Here is a 19,260-nt window from a genome sequence, read left to right as displayed (position 1 = left end):
GTTCATGCCCCGGTCCAGGAAGATCCCACATGCCGCAGAGCGGCTGGGCCCGTGATCCATGGCCGCTGAGCCTGCACGTCCGGAGCCTGTGCACCGCCACGGGAGAGGCCACAACAGTGAGAGGCCCGCGTACCTCAAAAAAAAAAAAAAAGAGACTTGGCCCTATCTTTGGAGAAGCCAAAGGGGAGAGATGGGTGCATACCCGGAAGAATTTGTTTCTTCCTTCCCAGGCCTCTGGATTGACTGGTCCAGAAAAGACTCCAAAGTGTGTGACAGCCAGCCAGCTGAAGATTTGTGACAAGATGATGGTGCCTCAGTGGGTGCACCCGAGCTCTGGGGTACAAGTCCAGACTGGAGGGTGGGTGAGAGACCCTAAGGCCTCTGGTACTAGAAATTCAAGATGAGTGACCTCTGGGTTGTGGCCACCTTCAAGAATGGACCCAGGCTCTTGAGGCATTTCCTCACAATGTCTACATTGAGAACCCTGACAAAAGAGTACCCTGTCCAGCCCTGGGCCTACACCTCAGAATCCCTCAGGATACTCAGATTTCCTGAGTATCCACAAGACAAGCTCCAGGGAAGGAGCCCCCAAGCCTTACCCTGGAAAGGAGCGGGAGAAGCTCGAGTCGTTCAGCCTGGGAGGGGGATTAGTCCCTACTCTCCGAGCTTAGGGTCGCTCCTGATTGTTGCAGCCGCCCTGCAGCAGAAAGATGCCCAGGGAGGTGTGAGTCCCCATCCCAAGAGTAGGCCTGCCCCATAGAGGGTAGCTGGTGACAGAGCAGAAGGTTGTAGAAGGTACCCCTGCAACAACCAGATAAGGGCTGGATTACTGGGTGATGATCAGTTTATGTTTAAAATATAGAGCAGGACAGGAGGGTTCAAATCTCCAGACCAGGAGTGGGAAATTCTTCAGGGTGCCAGGGGCACTAAACTTAGCAGCTTGCCCCCACCCTAGGCTGTCCCCAGCTTCCTGGAAAGGACAGGAGGAGGAAGATAAGGAATAGTTTTGCATTGGGTGGGGAGGGGGGTGGCTAGGGGAAGAGGGGGTGAGGGCTGGATATGGGATTTAAAAAGAAGGGACAGGAAGGTAAAGGGAGGTCGGGGCTTTAGCAAGAGGATGGGATGCAGAGGGTGTAGGGGTTGGGGAGGGGGGGTTTCTTCCAGGCCCACAATAGAGAGAAACTGGCATTTGAATAGAACAAAGGAGAGGTAACTGAGCTCTTGAATCTTATGTCTCAATAAGCCAGGGGCTGGAAACCCCAGGTCCCTGCTGGTAAGAGGCTGGCATGTCTGGGACAGGACTAGGCAAAAACAGGAACGTAAGATTTCTTGGGTCTCTTACCTGTTGGACAGCAGCAACCTGGCACCAAAGAACTTTTATCTTCCCTCACCTGCCCTCCATATCCACCCCATCCTTCCTCCCTATCTCATCTTCCTGGGGAAAGCAACCCACACCTCAGTATCCCCAAGGCAACCCATTACCACCAAAAAGGGCCTTCTCCCAGCTTCGCAGTCTGAATGTGACCGGCCCAGGCAAGACTCCTCCTCAGTCAGAAGGGCCTGCTTTAGGGAGCCATTCCCATCAATTTTTCCTAATAAGACAAGCAGGCTAGGGCAGGAAGCGGGCAGGGGGAAATGAAGGCAAGTTGGTGCTGGCCTGCCATCTGCTCGCAGCCCACCCACAACTCCCCCATCAGAATTTGGGTGTGCTAGTGTGACCGTGTGGTTGGACGATTGTGAAAACACAACCGTGTGGGAGTGGAACTTTGAGTATAACTGGGACTGTATGATTCCATCCGGGGTTGTCTGACCATGTGAGGTTGATCGAGTGACTGAGGTGTGACTGTGAATGTGTAACTATGAGTATGTGAGTGTTAATGTCCATCATTGGATGCCACTGTGGATCCTTGGCCGCCCTTACTCAGTTACTGTACCATCAGTCCCCATGTGCACAATCCCCTCCCCAGCTTCTCTGCCCAGGATTTAGGAGCCCATGGGAAATTACTGTCCTAAAAGAGGAGGGGGTCTGTGGCACAGGGGTCTCTGGTAATTAGGGCCCAGGAGTGTCACAGGATGAGCAATACATCTTCACCTGCCGCTGACTCACCTGGTGCCCCAGGTAAAAGGCACCCAGATAAAAGGTAGGGAAGGAGGCAGAGAAAGAAGGAAGTATCCAGGCTGAGCATCATGAAGGGGCCCTCACCCACCAGCAGCCTCCTGCTGCTACTGTTGCTCCTAAGCCCAGACCCTGGAGGAGGTGAGTGTTTGGGGGTCTAGAAGGCCAGGGGTCTGGGTGAATGGGATGGAGGGAAAGGGGCCCAGGAAGCCCAGCCTCCAGCTATCCGATGGAGCTTAGGGTCAGAAGCCCTCCGAACACACGGTCCTGTTGTCCCCTAGCATTGCCACTGGCACCCAGCACTACATCATGCTGTACTCAGTTCTACTGACAGCCACTCTCAAGCAAACTACCGAGGAAGGTCATCCGAGTGGAATTTCAGGAAGCTGATGGGGACTGTCACCTCCAGGCCTTCGTGTGAGCTTTGACTCTGCCCCTGATTTGACCCCTGACTCTGACCTCAGTCCCAACCCCTGATGCTGATCTCAACCCCGCCCCAATTGCTAATTCTGATGCCAACTCAGGTTTTCATCTGGCCTTTGCCTCTAACCCCTGGGCCTTACCCTCATCTCCAAGCTACGACCATGGCTTTGGACCTTTCCTTTCCCAGGTTTCACCTGTCTCGACGCAGCATCTGCATCCACCCCCAGAACCGCAGCCTGACTCTGTGATTTGACTGCCAAGGGAAGAGGCTCCAGGGGACTCTGCCCAACTGAGTTTGGAGATGATAGGGAAAATGGGCCGGGGCCCCCAGTAGCCAAAATAATAAAGCAGCATCGCCCAGTAGTCTCTGACTGTGATCTCCAAGTTCTGTGTATTCTCCTGTGAGTCCCGAATCCGGAGCTGTGAGACATGTCAATAAACAGAAGAACCTCCTCATTCTCTTTATTCACACCTTCACAACCCCCGCCAGGGGCAAGGCCGAGAGCCAAGGACCCACACACACTCCCCAGGTACCTATATACATACATGCAGAGAACACATGTTCCCTGCCTCACATACACGTGGACACACATGGACACAGACATACACATCTACACACATTCCTCAGGTGGACTGCCAACTCTGAGATGAAGCCAGAGGTCCAGGCACCTTTCAGCTGGCAAGTTGGGAACACAGAGTCTCATAGAAATGAGCTCCAAACAGAATTTCCAGCTGAGAACCCCACTCCGTGGGGATCTACTGTCCTGCCTGGGTTCCACCTGTCTGTCCATCCACACCAGCAAGACAGAGTTATAGGTGGAATCAGCTGAAGCCTTCCAAGATCCTCTACAGGTTTGGGACTCCTAGAAGAAGGAGGAAAATCAAGGGAGATAGTAGGACTGGATCTTGTCCCAGATTCCCAGAGAATGAGGGAGGAGACCCAGCTCTGAGCCCAACACTCCAAAAATGAATAGGGGAGCCCACCTCTGTGTAAGCCCCAATACCCTGAAGATGAGGGAGTGGACCTAGCTCTGGGCCCAGGCACGTCAAGAATAAGGCAGGGGATCCAGCTCTGAGCCTAATACCCTGAAAATGAGGAGGGAATCCATCTAGGAGCCCCAGTATCCTGCAAGAGACAGAAGAGACCCAACTCTGAGCCCGGGACTCAAGAACGAAAGGCCCATCCCTGAGTCCAGAAGTTACAAGAATGAGGAGCCCCAACTCTGATTCCCAAAACCCTTATGACTAAGGCACCTGGCTCTTAATCCAGACCCTCAAAATGAGGGCACACATCTCCAAGTCCAAACCTCCCAGAGGTCATACTCACCTGGAAGCTTGTCCACCGGAATCATCGGGGCCAAGAACCCAGACTTTTGGGGTCCATCCTTCTCACGTGGTCTCAACCTCAGCCTGGAGCACAAAAAGGAAGCTGTCTCCCTGACAATGTGGGGCGTCTCAGTCTCTTCCAAAAAGGTTTGTTAGTAAAGGGTCAAGAGAGGAAAGGGTGAGAATCATGAAGTTGGGGGTGGGAGAAGGAGGAGGAATGGTTCCAGAATCAGACACGTTCAGTGCAAAGTCATGAGGGGTGGGAACGGGTGTGGTCTATGGGTGTCAGAGCCCTTGTGTGGGATCAGAGGATGAGAGGCCAATGGCAGTCACTTACCAGAGCCCCAGTGCCAGGGCCCCAGCCACCAGTCCCAGGAAAGAGAATATTCCCAAAGATGCCAGCATAGCCACCTGCTCCAGGGCGTCTCTGTGGTCTGAGGGGGAGGGTCACGTGCCAGCTGTGAGAGCAAGCCTGCCAGACCAAACTCGGTGCCCTCTTCTCTCTGGGGCTTTCCCATCCTCTACCACCTTTGCCCATCTGCCCAAGCTCACCAAGTGGCCGCGGGTCCGGTAGGAGGGACGGTCTTGGGGGAGCAGGGCTAACCGCCTGAGGTTCTTCCTCTGGCTGCGCGTGTTGCTGGCCCCCAGCTGGTATCTCCTTCGGTAGGGGTCCTGGAGGGAGACGAGACCTGAGGAGAACTATCCACGCGGGGTCGGGGCGGAGGTCAGGGCCCGCCAGGCGAGGCCAGGGCCAGGGTTGGACACAGGGGCGCCTCGGAGGCGGAGCTTGAAAGGGTAGAGCCAGCTTCTGGGGATGTAAGCAGGGGTGGAGGCTGAAGGGCGGAGGCTGAGGGGCGGGGTTTAATCTGGGGCAGGGTTTAAGCTAGGGCGGGGCTGCAGGCAGCTACAGGTGAAGCCTGGGGCCGCAATTGCCACGCTGCCCCGTAGCGCCTGCAGTTCCACCAATAGATGCTGGGCAGCGGGGCCTCTGCCCTTTCCCTAGGCTCTGTCTCTCACCGGTGCTCGGAGTACCCCAGGCCTCGGGGCTCCAGGCGCTCCAGGTGCCTGCGTCCAGAAAGTCCCGGGCACTGACCCGCACGGCATGGGGCAGCCCAGCCACAGCGTCCGTGATCACCTCCTCCAATCCAGCCGGTTCCACCTGTCAGTGCAGATGGTTCGTCGGCACGTTATCCAGGTTATAAGCACTCAGCCTATCTGCCCCCCAGAGCCAGTCTGCAAAGAGCACCCCTTCCTCCCAGTCCTGTCCTTGTCAGCCTGATGCAGCCGTCTGGGCCTCACGTAGGGTGGCTGGTGGTGTCAGGCCTACACCTAGTGTTCAGAAGACAAAAGTGCACAGTGGTTTTGTATACAGGCTGTGACTTCAGACTGCCTGGGTTCAAATCTTTACTGTACCACTTACCGAGTGACCTTGGACCTCTCTCTGTGCCTCAGTTTGTTCATTTGTAAAATAGAGGTGAATACACCTAAATGAGATAATACATGTAAAATGTGTAGCACAGTGCCTGGCAGACAGATGGTGTTCAATAAATATTGGTTATTGTCTGAGGCAGCGGCTCCCCAGGCCTGATGCTGGCCAATCTTTGCCATCTCCAGATGTGGGACTTCACCTCTATCCACATCTGAGTATATGAGTGTTTGTATGCGGCTGCGCCTCTGGCTGAAAGGCACTCCTTTTCCTAGAAAAGTTATTTTTAAAAAATCACTGCTGTCTTCCCACAGATGGGCTGAGATCAGTTACAGCCCTGCAGGGCAGAGGCTCGGTCCCTCAGGCTCTGCTACAACCCCAGCACCCAGCACAAGGCCTGGCCCATGGAGAATACGCTGTAGGGGAAGGCCACGGGGCGTCAGTTACCTGCCAGATCTGGTCACGCAGAACACCCAGGAACATGAAACTAGAGACAGGACCCACAGCCCCAGACTGGGACGCACTCCAAGGGCCTCACCATGGACCAGGCTGGATGCTGTGCTGGACGGTACTGCAGCCGGAACTTGAGCAGGAAGTGGGGCTGGCGGGGCCAGGAGGCAGGGTACGTCCAGCTGGCACGCAGGCGGCGAGGATAGCCAGGTACCGACTCTACCCGCAGCCCCTGGGGTGGGTCAGGGCGCACTGGGGGTAGTGGAGACACAAATTCAGGGCACAAGACAGGTGCTCATCCCTTCCCCACCACCTCCCAAGGGAAGATGGGTGTGTGCCTAAAGGTCCCTGAGGGGAGGCACTTCCAAGGAGGTTGGGGAAATCTTAAGCTTGATCATCCATTAGGCACAGGGCCTATCTGTCATCCCTATTATAAAGTAAGCTAAGATCTGAGGACGGATTTTTGAAATGTTTGTTGAGTGAGTTAAAGAGTGATTCTGGGACTTCCCTCGTGGCTCAGTGGTTAAGAATCCACCTGCCAGTGCAGGGGACATGGGTTCGAGCCCTCGTCTGGGAAGATCCCACATGCCACGGAGCAACTAAGCCTGTGTGCCACAACTACTGAGCCTGCGCTCTAGAGCCCACGAGCCATTAACTACTGAGCCCGCGCGCCTAGAGCCCATGCTCCACTACAAGAGAAGCCACCACAATGAGAAGCCCACGCACTGCAATGGAAGAGTAGCCCCTGCTCGCCACAAATAGAGAAAGCCCGCGTGCCACAACTACTGAAGCCCACGCGCCTAGAGCCCATGCTCCGCTACAAGAGAAGCCACCGCAATGAGAAGCCCACACACCGCAATGGAAGAGTAGCCCCCGCTCGCCACAACTAGAGAAAGCCCGCGTGCAGCAACGAAGACCCAATGCAGCCAAAAATCAATAAATAAAATAAATAAATTTTTTAAAAAAAGAGTGATTCTGCTTTCCATCCAAGGAAGATGAGTTGGCCCAAATTCCAGCCAGCGCTTTGGTGACCCCCTTCCACACACAGATCAAGAGGAAGGAGAGGCCAGCAAGGGCTTCCACTGGGCAGGGAGGACATGAGATAGAAGTGCCTTCAGCACAAGGCCTAGAAGCAGAGAGGCAGCACTGGGGCTAGGCAGCCAGGAAGGACTAGTAGGGAAGGGGGTAGTGGCAGCAGTCTCTAGAAGCTGATGTAAGCCTGCCTCTTGGGCTCTGATCTCCCTGGGTTCTTAGTCTCCATGGGGGCCATCTGTGTGCCGAAATGGGTCTATGTTGGGAGGGAGCTATGTGGGAGCTCAGGGGAGGAGAGTTCTGAATTTGGGGGGTACCTGTACTCTGGGGTCCGTTTGGGGTCTCTGTGGTAGGGATTTAGGGAGAGCTCTAGGAGTGGGTACTCACAGATGCTCTGCAAGCTCACATCCAGCAGGCGTGTGCTGGCCCCCAGGGGGTTCACTTCAGTCACATTGATCCGGTACTGGCTCCAGAACTCTGCCCCATGGACCACACAGCGGGCAGCCCCTGGGGGGTCCTGTGGGCATGGCCAGGGCCCTGTGGATGGACTCATCCTAGGAGAGAGGATGTGGTCTTGAGCTTTGGAAATGCTCACTGTGGTACCCAGCTAGAGCCCCCAGCTTCCCCCTCATGTCCTACCTTTGGCCATCGGCTCCTGGTACCGTCTTCTTCCTGGCAGGGAGGAGGCCATCCGAGGTCAGGAAGGAAAGGAGGGTCCTCCTTCTCTCTCAGGCCTTCCTTAGGACCTCCTTACCTACCTCCCATACCCACGTTTTGCTAAACACCCAAACATATAGGTATACACACCGATCATGCACACACCTGTAGGAGGTGAGGTAGCGGGTGGGTAAACCGCTAACCTGGCTGGGACTCCAAGTGCAGGAGAAGTTCTCATAGTCAGCTGCTTGGCAGGAGACAACAGGGCGGACTGGGGGGTCTAGAGGCAGACGGTGCAGCTGGAGACCGATAAGTTCCCAGCCCCTACCCATCCCAGAGGGCTTACTCAGGGCCTGGATTCCCCCAGGAGCCCCATGTCTCATCACTGCTACCGCCAACACTCCCTCCCCAACTCACAGCCCAGCTGCAGGGTCACCATGCCCCCAAGTGCACCATCCAGGGTCCGGCAGACATAGGTGCCCTCGTCAGTGCTTTCTGCCCGGGCCAGGACCAGTTCGTGCCCTAGATCAGAGTCAGGTCCCTGGAGCAGCCTTGTCTCCCCGTCCCGAAACCAGGACACCGGGGCCCTGGGGGTGAGATGAGATGATGACAGATGGAGGGAAGATTTAAACTATGAGTCCGACCATGTCACAGCTCTCCATTGGCTTCTCAGTGCTTGCAGTAAAGCTCAAACTCCTTTTGCTGGCTTACAAAGCCCCTGGTGATCTAGCCCTTGCCTTCCTTTCCTTCTTCATCACCTTCCTGTCTCCCCCTCCCCCACTGCACTCCAGTCAGGTTGTGCCTCTTTTGGTTCAAGGGTGCGGAGCTCACTCCCACCTCAGGGCTTTGCACTAGCTGTTCTCTCTGTCAGGAATGCTCGCTTATACCCCAACCTTCAGAAATCAGCTTCAATGTCACCTCCTCCGAGAGGCCTTCCCTTATTACCAATAAAAAGTGGTCACTCAGTTACCCTCTTCCACCTCACTCTCTTTTGATTTTCTGCCCTGCAGGTATTACTACCTGGCATCTTGCCTGGCTTGTGCACTGCTGCATCCCAGGGCCTAGAATAGACCAGGCACTTAGCAGGTGCTCAATACATGTTGGTTGAATGTTCTGTTGAATAAGGATGGTTTGAGGGTTAAGACAGACAAAGAGGTGAGGATTACAGATACAGGGGCAAGGATGGGAGGGGTGTGAGGACTGGGCAAGGTCAAGAAATGGGTCGTGAAAGGGTCCTGTCAGCCCAGCAGGCTGGTGGAGCACTTACCCAGCAGTCACTCCAGGGCAACACAGCGTCATGGCCCTGCCAGGCTGCCCATACTGGACCCCTGTTGAAGGCACTTCTGAGCAGAGGCTCTTCCTTTCCCTCTCTCCCACCCCACCCCACACTTTGTGACAGTGACAGGATAAGGGGTGGACTTTTAAGACCTGAGTGGGGTCATGGGGTCAAAACATCATGTTATAATCTGGAGACAGAGGTCAGAGAGCAGGGTAGAGAGATGTTGCCAGACTGGATTTCAGGGGTTGGGAGGATGACAGGTTAGGCATGAGAGGGGCCACAGTGATGGTGGCAAGTCACAAGTCAGAGTTGGGCCATAGAGCAGAGTTTTTCTCACCTGGGGGGCCCCAGGCCTGGGGGCAGGGACAGGAGGCAGACACCAGGGCTGTAGCCACGGCCACCAGGACCCTGCTCAGCCCTGAGCAGCTGCTGCTCATCTGTGGGGAGAGAGGCAAGGTCAGCGATCCCCCATGCCCAAGATGGGAGGCTAAAGTCTGCCTCCCCCTCTTCCAGACTGAGGCTTTCTAGGAGGAAACCAGGTGCCCAGTGGGGTAAGGACATCAGACATCACTGGGGGCTCTGATGTAAGGTCCCCTTTCCACCACACGCCCAGCGCTGTGTGTTGAGTACACACACGCACGCACACACACCCTCACACCCCCCCTTCTCAGTCGTGGGCTTAGGGCCCAGAACAAAAGCTGGAGGCGACAGACTGTGCCAGCACCGCCCCCTGCACCACCCTTGGCACCAAGTGTTGGCACCGGCTCAGTCACTCCCATTAACTCCTCCAATCCAGCTGTTGGGAATTCCGTGTCCATCCCACCTGGCCCAGGGATAGTCGTTGCCTCTGACTGACCTGAGGCAGCCCTCATCACCCTGGGGTGGGACTGTCATGGTGGGTCTGAGCCCACCCTGTACCCCTGCCATGAGGCCTAGCCCTGCTCTGGCTGCCAAGCCTCTTCTCGCCTGGGCCTGGCTCCTTGCTCTGCGCCGCTCATCTGGGCCTGACTCTGGAATCTTGCTGGTCTTGAGCCTGTGAGGCCGGATGGGGCTAGGGTGCAGGCTGAGGCTGCGGAGTTAAGCAGATCCAGATGCCCTGACTGCTGCCAGAGGCTGGGGGTGGGCGAGGAGCCAGAAGATGGAGACAGGGTGGCGGGACAGGAGAGGAGGCTGAGAGAAGCTGGGAGGCTGCAGGAACAGGAGGCTGGGGTGGAGGCCACAGGACAAAGAGATGCTCAGAGATCAGGACTGGGAGGCAGTGAGAGCTCAACGAGGTGAGGGCTGGGCTGGGGCAGCAGGATCTCAGAGAGGCCAAAAAGGTAACCAACCACGTGTGTACGGGGGATGGAGGTGCTAGGAGAGAGGGAATCCTGGATGGGAGAAAGCAGGATGAGGAACGCAGTGGGGAAGAGGGAAGGGGGGGTGGGAGAAGGCGCAGATGGGCAAAGGGCCCTGGGCGAGGGCTCCAGAAGAGGGAGAGCCCAAATCCCTCCCAGGTGGAGCTGAGCAGCGACCTCCGCGTGTCTGTGTGTCTGTCTGAGTGTGTCTAGTGGCTCACCCCGGCCCCCCGGCCGCATTTACCCTGCTCAGCCCTGCCCTACCTCGATGATTCCAGTGGTTGACTGTCCATGGCCTCCAGGACTTCCTCCCACCAGCTACAGCACCCGTCTCAGCTCTACTCAGTTCTGGGACCCCAGAATCATCCCCTCCTTCCCCTTCCCTGCCCCCGCCCCTCTGGGCCATGGAGCTCGGCCTCCCCTAGCCAGGCCCCCTCCTCTCTCCTTTCTCCTCCCTCCTACTCTCCCACCCCCTCCCACCCAAGGCCCTGGGAAGGGAAGAGGCCTCCCCCGAGTCTGGAAAGGAAGCCACAGACAGAGCCAGGCACAGCCAGGCACAGCAAGAGGGAAAGGAGAGCTGCTGTGTCCCTGTCAGCAAGAGGTTCCTGTGTTTTCACACAGCAGAACACAGGCACATTCACGCGTGGACTCCCCAGGCACAGTCAACAAAGATACGCCCTTGAACACGCGCGGACACAGTCAAATCAAAAAGCAGACACATACTCGTGCTCCCACTCTTTTCACCCCCCAGCAAATATTTCCTTAGGGCACAGCTGTCTGTATTTTAAGGGGAAGAGGGCCCCATGTTGGGGGATATAAAGAAAAGCCAAAGAGTCCAGTTTCCCCCTCCCCTGGACGTTCCAGCCATTTCTCACCTCCCCCCTACTCTTCAGGCCCCAGCACCAGGAAATGCCTTTGGTCCCTTGGTGCCAGATACACAAGACCCACACTTACCCTCAGACACACACTCTCAGACACAGCCACTCACAGTTACACCGATACACTCAGACATCCTCACCCAGGCTCAGACACTTAAACATTTACACATACCCAGACACACACACAGACACACATCTCCCTCTTCCTTGCACAGCCAAACACACACACTTAGCACTCCGCCCTGGGATGGGGGGGTCACAACACTCTCTAAAAGCAACTCCTCATCATAGTGTAAGCCCCCTCTTCCAGGGAGCTCTTAGCACGGCAGATCCCCCATCTCATCACCATTTTAGGCCCCCACGTAGCCAAAGAGACAAAGGTGAACAGGGGAGTCAGGCACAGGGCCACAGAGAGAGAGACAGATGCAGAGAACATGAGAGGCAGGACTAAAAAGCAGATACACAGAGATTCCTGGGGAGACGAAAGTGTGAAGACACACAGAGCACTAGCTCTAGGAAGACAGTAGTAGAGAGAGAAAAAGAAATATAAGGAAACTGAGTCAGACAGGGAGACAGAAAATAAGGAGCACTGGACCAGTGACAAGGATTCTCAAGCACTAAAAGAAGGAGGGAGAGCCAAGTGTGCTGGGGATGGTCTGCTTACCCTGGCCACCAAGTAGAAAGGTCAGTCCCATTGGCTACTGAAGTGGGTCCCCCAAATGCAAACCCAGCTCCACTTCTCCTCAGTCTCACAGGACACAGGACACACGCCGAGTGCAAGTCTCATTCCTCCTCTGCCATGCTGAAGTCACACACTGGCACACGCAAACCCAGCCATCCACTCTCACGCTGTCAGACACAGTCTCAAACTCCGCAGAGACCTTCCCAAAACACATTCCCTGATGTGGTCACAGGCCCTCTCACACACACACAAACGCACGACCCGGTCTCTGCCCGCAAACTGCACACTGACACACACACATAATCCCACACAGGCACAGCCACATGCAGACTCAGCCTCAGCACAGCGACACCCGCAGTCACACTAGCTGACAGTTTCACCAAGCGACACTTGCGAAGTTTCGCACACTGACAGCGTCACACACAGCCTTGCAGTCTCTCTCTCTCTCTCTCTCTCTCTCTCTCTCACACACACACACACACACACACACACACACACACACGCACGCACGCACTGACATTCCGTCAGTCACTCCGGGCCCTTCAAATCCCACACCCCCAGGCCCCGCCCTCTCCTGGCAAGGCTCCCTCGAGCTCACCCGCGGCCCCATCAGGCCTCACCTTCTGCGGCCGCCGCCGCCAGCGCCCTCCGTCCTCACCCTCTGCCCCGGCCTCTACTCCCTGCCGCCCTGGGGCACGCCGTGGGGCGGCTCCGCCCAGGCACCAATGGAAGGAGAGGGGTGAAATAGGGGGGGCTCGACCCATTGGAGCCTCCAACTGCCAATCATCCCCACACCCACCTCTGCCGGACACTTCCTGTCCCGTCCGGGACTGAGGAGGCTGCCGGGGACCGAGTCTAGAGCCGGGTTCCTGGGTTCTGGCCTGAAAGCCTCTCCTCCTGCGACAGCAGGACCAGAGCTCTCAGGCCCCGCCCCGTCCACCCCCCAGCTGTCCTCAAACAAAGCCTCAAGTTCAGTGGCTTAGGAGCTACTGGGCAGGTGACCAGAGAAGCTGAAGGTGCCCCTGACTCCAGATAAGGAGGTGGACTGGTTGTAAGGCAGTGGGTCTCAAACGTCGCTGGACACTGTGGTTTTAAAACTCTCAAGCCACACTCCAATTAAATCAGTACTGTTTAAAACTCCCCAGGTGATTCCAAAATGCAGGCAAATAAAAGGTGTAGGATCAGGTATGTGTGTTTGTGTGTGTGTGTAGCTATGTATGTCTCCCATCCAGGGTTCCACTCCCCAGCCAATGGGGGCTCAAGGGAAATGTGTACATTTGTCTGAGCTTCTTCCAAACCAGGGTAACACTCCAAGTTGACCCTTCCCCTCCAGGGTCTCTAGGAAGAAAGAATCCTGGATCGGAATGCAGGCAGCCAAGGTTCTCCTGGGTCAGATCATCACTGTCCAGCCTTGTGTGATTTCCCCTCCCAGAGACTCAATTCCCTTGAGAAGAATGGAGACAAAAAGTGTTCTGGCCATTCCTGCATTACTCACAAGCTCCTGTCCTCACCTAAAAGTTTGGAGGACCCTAGGTGGCATCATGTCTCCTGGGTTGTATGACTTGTTATTCCCACAGTTACAGTCTTGCCAGGGAAATAGCTCCAGAGGGGAGGGGGTAGACCCAGGGTCACTCCAAAAACCATCCCCTCCTACCATGGCCCTGAGGCTCCTAACTCTGGCACCCCTTCCCTGCCAGAGCTGTCTTCTGCCCTGTGCAATGATTGGGGCACAGGGGCAACAGAGGTGTACAGAGCCCGTGCATACACGCTGCACGTGGGAGTCTGGAGAGACCAAGGACACAAAGCCACGTACACGTTCCCTACCCGCCCCTTCAGCCTCTGTGGGCTGGAGCAGAGCCAAGCTGCAGCCACTCACAAAGCCAGGGTTCTGGCCAGGAGCCTAGGGTCTAGCCACTGACCAATGGGACAAGGATCCTGCTCACCCACTCCGACCAAACCTTCAGTCCCAAGCTTGGTGAGCTGACACCCTAGGGATGGTAGTAAAGGGGACTCTGGCCTTCCCAAAGCCTCAGCCAAAGACAAGAGCAAAGGTTTCTAAAACCATTTTAAACTGGGATGCCTTTGTTACTCTAGGAGTAAAAGCCAGACATGACACTGAGTATTAATTTTGTTCAGAGATTTGGGGCAAAGAGGTGGGGAGGTTGTGCCCTTAAGTTTTTGCACATCTGTTGGCAAAGAAAAGTTGTGGCTGGAGCTACGCCTTCGGCCTTTAACCCCAGACCCCCAAGGATCAGAGTTCACACTCCTCTGGTGTTAGAATATGTGATTAAAGTTTGAGAAGCAGTTTTATTGATCCCACATCTGCCCAAACCCTAGGCCCTAGTTCCCTCAGGCAGAAGGCCCTGTGGTCAGTGTGGTCAGGCGATGGCTGCTGTCTCCCTGTCCTTCTGCCCCAGGCGGTAATGAACCTCAGGAAGCGCCCTTAGTCTCTCTGCAGCCTGGAAGGGGGAAAGGGGATAATCAGAGAGGGTAAGGGCTGCCCAGAATGGTGAGTGCTAGGAGACGCTAGACACTGGGGGAGAGCACGCAGGGTGGGGAGGCTGGTGAGAAGGACCACTGGAATAGCCAGAGGATGAAGGAGTCAGCTCCTGAGTCCCTAGAAATACCCAGGTCGTGGGGATTCTCAGGGTCATGATTGTTGGGATCCCTTGAGGAAATAGGAGGGAAAAGGGGACCCAAGGACCCAGGGTGCTCCAAGTCCACACCTGCTCAGGGGTGAGGTCCCTCTGGGCCTGGGCAAGCATTTCATAGCCAACCATGAATTTCCGGACTGTGGCAGAGCGCAGGAGTGGAGGATAATAATGAGCATGTAGCTGCCAGTGGTCCCAGTTGGCTCCAGCCTCTGATCCGATAGGAGCCCCTGGTGGGAAGAAGGCAGAGATAGTTGGGAAGGGTACTTTCTTAGTTCTTCAGCCTAGCTCTTACCCCCAGACCATAGCAGGTACCTGAAAACTACATCTTCCAGCATTCCCTGCCAGAGAGGAGACAAGGCATTGGAAAGCCCACTGGGAGACATAGTTTCACCACGTTCACTTCTCCACTCTCAGTCCCAGCATCCCTGCCCTGAACACTTCCCCAGCAAGTGTTCCAAGGCCTGCTGGGAGTTGCAGTCCACTAAGCTGGGACCCAGGAGCCCAGAAATGGTGTTGGGGTTAGATATGGGTACTCAAAAAGCCTCACCGTGCCAGCCCATGGAGTAGGGAAAGGATGTCTCAAATAGGTTGTCATACTTGGTCAAGAGCTTCTTCATGATGGAGGCTAGATCTGGAATCAGAGCCTGACTCTCAGTCTGGGGCCCAGATGCTGGCCCCACCAGAACCATCCCCATCCAAAGCCTGGCCCCAGGGTCCCACCTGGGAGACTCACCGTCACGCTCAGCCGGAGTCAGCTCAGGCAGCCGCCGCACATGCCGACGGGGCAGCAGTAGTGTCTGGAAGGGCCACACTGCCCAGAAGGGGACCAGCACTAACCAGTGCTCACTGGTTAGGACCAGACGGTCCTAGGCCGACCAAATGGAGATGAGGTCATCAAGGTGGGTGTGAGGGGGGTCAGCAAATAGGCAAGGGAAGGAGAAGAGAAGACGTACCCAGAAACCGATGGTTTCTCACCACTCCACCACTACCACCCTAGTCTAAGCCATCATCACCTTTCCTTTAGCTTACTGCTATGTCCTCCTAGCAAGTCTCTCTGCTACTTCCCTTCTACCCTCCTCCTTCATACACCTCTCCTGTTTGGGGTGAGGTTACGGGCTTCCTGGGGACACAAGATCCAGCTTTCTCCCACCTTCCTGAGCAGCTCTTGGCGGCCGTACTCCATTAGCAGGGGCTCTCCGTGCTGACTCTGATAGGCCCGCTGAGATCGCTCCTCACGCTGGGCAACATCTGGCAGGAAACTGCTGGCCCACACCTGTCAAGGGGGAGGAGAAGAGCAGACAGTATCCCTCACCTCCAAGCCTCCACATCACTAGCATACTTCCTCTGTTTTCCCTTACTCCAGTTCCCCACCCCACACTGTCTTGGACTCAGTCCAGATATCCACTGAAGCCCCTGACACACATACCTGGCAGTGGGGATGGGGGTTGGAACAGCCCATCATGGCTCCTTTGTTTTCAAAGATCTATGAAGTAGGGGTAGGGAGCTTTATAGCCAAAAGGACAGCAAGTCAACCCCTCCGAAACACAACCTGTGGAAATAAAAATGCCACTTCCCAAAACCAAACTGCACCACCCCCTCCCTGCCCATCTAGGGGAGGGGGCGACCTCACAGACCTGCACCCAAGGGTACTGGGCACCCAGCTCCTCTGTGACTGAGGCCCATGCATCAACGACAGCTCGGATCTCAGGGACTGACATGAGTGGCAGTGTCACATCCGACCAGGGGTGGAAGCACATAACCTTACTAGGTGGTAAAGGAGGGAGAGATGACAGAGATACAGGGCTCGTTGAGCTGGGGGCAGGGCCCAACCCCAGCGCTCAGTCCAGGCCTCGGGTTGAAGGGTGTAAGAGTGGAAATTCATAGTTACCAAACTCCTCGAGCAGCCTCTGCTTGGAAAAGGGGGTGATCACTGGGTCCTAAGATAAAGGGGTATCACTCTCTGCAACAGAAGTCCCCCAACAAGGTCCAGCCTCTTTTCTCCCCAACAGCAGCTAGATCCAACTTACCTGGACTAGGGGCATCAGGCTGCAGAGCTGGGAAGTCATTGTCAAACAGGAAGGTGCCTTCATAGTGGGGATTCACCTACAGACAAGGATGGGCTAGAAGCATTTGCTGGCCCATACCACCAGTCATCTGATGGGCTTCAAGGCTACAAGGCGGGAAGAAGGCCACTCTGAGGTCAAAAAGACTTGGTGGGATATGACTCAGAGGTCCACTCCCCTGTGGGGCGAAGGGCTCGGGTCCACTCCCCTGTAGGGTGAAGGGAAGCTCTAAGGGCAGTGGATGGGGAACTACTCCCCCCAGGCCCAGCCTGCAGATGTAGGATCTAAAGACTTACCTCTCCATTGGCCCGTGTGGCCCCCGGACACAGAGGGTTGTGGGGGTCATGGCGGGGTACTGTCGTCAGAAGCGGGGGTTCTACCTGCCCCTGCCAGGGCCGCTTCATGCGGTGCGCTGACACCAGCACCCACTCATCTTGTAGCGGGTTGTAGCGGATATGCTGATGCTCTGGAGGCAAACTGTCAAGATCAGTCACAAAGCCCTATGCCCCTTTCTCCCCTGGGTCTTACCCACCAGCAGGCCCAAGCTCGGATGCACCCTGTTGTCCCCACCCTACTCAGGAGCTAAAGGCCAGAGCTTGGGCGTTCCCAGCGCCAATCAGTCTGCAGCCCCAACACCGGCGTGTCCCTTCGCCGCGCGTGCCTGGACGGGTGGGCGCGCCGACCTGCGGGCAGGGACGACAACTTCCTAAGGAAGGGGAGGGCTCAGCTTTGCTTCCCAGCGAGTCCCGGCCGCCCTGCGGTTACCGCTCGCCCGGAAGGTTGTGGCCATGGCGTCCGCCTCCGACGCCTGCCAGCGCCGCTCAGGACACGCTCCCCTGCACGCCAGGAGGCCTCCGGGTGGAGATACCTTCGGTAACTTCTACCTGCTCACCTCGCCCCCACCGCCTAGTCGGCCCGGCTCCGCCCCGCCCTCACCCCGCCCTCGCTGATTGGACAGCCGCAAGCACGTGACTGTCTGAGGGCCGGCCCGGGCACCTGGGGGCGGAGTTCAGGACTGCCTACAGCTACAGGGGGCGACTTTGATGATCCCACTCTATCTAGGGCCAAAGCCACTAACTACCCTGGAAGAACCTCTGTGAAAGCTGCTTACCACAGATCCCTCGGCTCCAGGATGCTTACAAGAGTTATTTGCTTTCTTAAAGTCATTCATTTGGTCATTCAGCAAATATTTACTATCTACCACCACGTGCCAGGCCCCTAGGCTCCACATGGCACAAAGGGATGTCCCTGTGTGCACGAGTCAGGCATAGACTCAGCCCTCCCAGAGCTTACATTCTAGGGTAAGTCAGGGTATAACTCTGGATCCACAGTCACCTCACTCACCTGCTTGGTGGCTCTGGCAGAGGAAAGGCAAGGAAGTGGGAGTGAGGGGCCGTGGGGCTTGATTTGCTCCAGCTAAACCTTGGCTTCAGGTACTATCTGGAGGAGTGGGTACCTCACCGTAACCATGCCCTAGCCCCACCAGGCAGCAGAAACGGGTTTGGGAAAAAAGGGCTAAGTAATCATATTCTCTCTCTCTCTCATATACCCACACACACACAAAGCACAAGAAGTGGTCAGGGTAAGAGGGCTATAAGAAATCTGAAAATGTGGGGAGGACAGGACTATCAGTAGCTCCAACCACCATCTGGGTGGGGTCAGAGGTGTTTCCTTTGCACACCCCTGTCCCTTCTCCAACTTTTCCTTGGAACAAACCAGTTGGCTAACACTAGGATAAACTTCAAATTAATTCCTCCCCTGACATTTTATAGAGCCATCTAAATATTGTCTGAACCTCCTCCCCATTTCACAGTGGAGAACCGAGGCCTCAAGATCACCCAGAGGATAAGTGGCCAAGCTGAGATTTCAACCCAAGTTTCCAAGCTCTTCCTGATACTTTGAAATGCCTCTGAGACTTCAGTGAGTTTTTGTTTGTTTGCTTTTTGGCCATGCCGTGTGCAGGATCTCAGTTCCCCGACCAGGGATTGAACCTGTGTCATAGCAGTGAGAACCCAGAATCCTAACCACTAGGCCACCAGGAAACTCCCTCAGTGAGCCTTAAGATAGAAACCTAGTGAGCTAGGAGCTGGGAAGTAGCAGTGAGGGCCCTTCCCCCAAACCAGGCCAGGACAAGCCAGGTGTTTTGCTGAGCTCAGATGTAAAAACTGGGTCATAGGTCATTTACCTTATCTCTGCCCAGGGGCCTCAGACTGGAATCTAAAGAGGCCACTAGGTAGAGGGCAGGGAGCAGGGAGCTAAGAAACCAGAGTTTTACATGTCCCACTGGCTGCGCGTGTAATAGGGATGTAAGGGGGATAAAAGATACACTTTTTGTGGAAAGGGAATGTTGCCTTGCTATTTCAGTAAACAACAAATTTTGCTATAGCATCAGCGCTGCAGCTGCCCCCACAACGGTGGTGCGCCCTGAGGGGAATTCAAGATGGAGAAAAACAGGAAGCATTATCAGCTTTTTTTTTTTTAACTATTTGCTTATTTACTTTTGTAAATGCTTTTTTTTTTCTTTTCTTTTTTCTTTTTTGGCCACGTTATGCGGTGTGTGGGATCCTAATCCCCCGACCAGGCTTCCAACCTGCGCCCCCTGCATTGGGAGCGTGGAGTCTTAACCACTGGACCGCCAGGGAAGTCCCAGCATTATGTGCTTACTTCACTTAGTATGATAATCTCTAGGTCCATCCATATTGCCGCAAATGGCATTCTTTTTTTTTTTTTTTTTTTTTTTTTTTTTTTTTTTTTGCGGTACGCAGGCCTCTCACTGTTGTGGCCTCTCCCGTCGCAGAGCACAGGCTCCGGACGCACAGGCTCAGCGTCCATGGCTTATGGGCCCAGCTGCTCCGCAGCATGTGGGATCTTCCCGGACCGGGGCACGAACCCGTGTCCCCTGCATCGGCAGGCGGACTCTCAACCATGGTGCCACCA

At 55.6% G+C, this 19,260-nt stretch overlaps 3 protein-coding genes across 21 annotated transcripts; 1 reads left to right on the top strand and 2 right to left on the bottom strand.

Moving 5' to 3' along the window:
• Positions 1-2,187: 2,187 nt before the first annotated feature.
• On the top strand, positions 2,188-2,873 carry CCL27 (C-C motif chemokine ligand 27). The gene is given in 4 exon segments (XM_060153216.1): positions 2,188-2,257; positions 2,398-2,533; positions 2,727-2,824; positions 2,827-2,873. Coding segments are annotated over 4 exon segments (351 nt in total).
• A 112-nt stretch (positions 2,874-2,985) lies between these two features.
• On the bottom strand, positions 2,986-12,661 carry IL11RA (interleukin 11 receptor subunit alpha). Of its 13 annotated transcripts, XR_009541633.1 has the most exons (14): positions 12,205-12,429; positions 9,647-9,778; positions 9,047-9,146; positions 7,848-8,017; positions 7,596-7,710; positions 7,413-7,445; positions 7,161-7,327; positions 5,830-5,993; positions 4,883-5,024; positions 4,418-4,537; positions 4,203-4,299; positions 3,867-3,949; positions 3,524-3,665; positions 2,986-3,402 (listed from the first exon to the last, which is right to left on the bottom strand). XR_009541633.1 is itself a non-coding variant. In XM_060155280.1 (13 exons), the coding sequence occupies exons 1-13, from the start codon at positions 12,368-12,370 to the stop codon at positions 3,386-3,388; spliced, it is 1,506 nt and encodes a 501-aa protein (XP_060011263.1). In that variant the 5' UTR covers positions 12,371-12,418; the 3' UTR covers positions 2,986-3,385. The 13 variants fall into 13 exon arrangements, 12 of the variants coding, with proteins under 12 accessions (XP_060011263.1, XP_060011264.1, XP_060011271.1 ...); XM_060155280.1 differs by lacking the exon at positions 3,524-3,665 and having other exon boundaries at positions 12,205-12,418; XM_060155281.1 differs by lacking the exons at positions 3,524-3,665; positions 9,647-9,778 and adding an exon at positions 8,698-8,758 and having other exon boundaries at positions 12,227-12,328.
• Positions 12,662-13,875: 1,214 nt separating this feature from the next.
• Positions 13,876-17,243, bottom strand: GALT (galactose-1-phosphate uridylyltransferase). 7 transcript variants are annotated; one of them, XM_060153538.1, is made up of 11 exons: positions 17,089-17,243; positions 16,620-16,789; positions 16,288-16,363; positions 16,149-16,197; positions 15,895-16,024; positions 15,687-15,743; positions 15,411-15,533; positions 14,994-15,126; positions 14,808-14,891; positions 14,333-14,487; positions 13,876-14,065 (listed from the first exon to the last, which is right to left on the bottom strand). In XM_060153538.1, exons 1-11 carry the CDS (start codon positions 17,111-17,113, stop codon positions 13,985-13,987), a joined length of 1,083 nt encoding a protein of 360 aa, XP_060009521.1. In that variant the 5' UTR covers positions 17,114-17,243; the 3' UTR covers positions 13,876-13,984. The 7 variants fall into 7 exon arrangements, with proteins under 7 accessions (XP_060009521.1, XP_060009527.1, XP_060009525.1 ...); XM_060153544.1 differs by having other exon boundaries at positions 17,216-17,238; XM_060153542.1 differs by having other exon boundaries at positions 16,894-17,224.
• Between the last annotated feature and the right edge of the window lie 2,017 nt (positions 17,244-19,260).

The sequence above is a fragment of the Lagenorhynchus albirostris genome, chromosome 7 (assembly GCF_949774975.1).
Source record: "Lagenorhynchus albirostris chromosome 7, mLagAlb1.1, whole genome shotgun sequence".
Lineage (NCBI taxonomy): Eukaryota > Metazoa > Chordata > Mammalia > Artiodactyla > Delphinidae > Lagenorhynchus > Lagenorhynchus albirostris.
Note: the sequence above shows the minus strand (reverse complement) of the source record. Positions and strands in the feature narration are given on the sequence as shown.

What these genes read in the sequence shown, in the direction of transcription:
- IL11RA (XM_060155280.1), bottom strand. Translation starts at nt 12,370, where the DNA reads ATGGGTCGAGCCCCCCCTATTTCACCCCTCTCCTTCCATTGGTGCCTG. An exon ending in TGTGAGCTTGCAGAGCATCT is followed by an intron (nt 5,994 to 7,160) that starts GTGAGTACCCAC and finishes CACTACCCCCAG; the next exon opens with TGCGCCCTGACCCACCCCAG. An exon ending in ACCGGACCCGCGGCCACTTG is followed by an intron (nt 4,300 to 4,417) that starts GTGAGCTTGGGC and finishes CCTCCCCCTCAG; the next exon opens with ACCACAGAGACGCCCTGGAG.
- GALT (XM_060153538.1), bottom strand. Translation starts at nt 17,113, where the DNA reads ATGGCCACAACCTTCCGGGCGAGCG. An exon ending in CCACACGGGCCAATGGAGAG is followed by an intron (nt 16,364 to 16,619) that starts GTAAGTCTTTAG and finishes CCTTGTCTGTAG; the next exon opens with GTGAATCCCCACTATGAAGG. An exon ending in GCCAAGAGCTGCTCAGGAAG is followed by an intron (nt 15,127 to 15,410) that starts GTGGGAGAAAGC and finishes TGGTCGGCCTAG; the next exon opens with GACCGTCTGGTCCTAACCAG.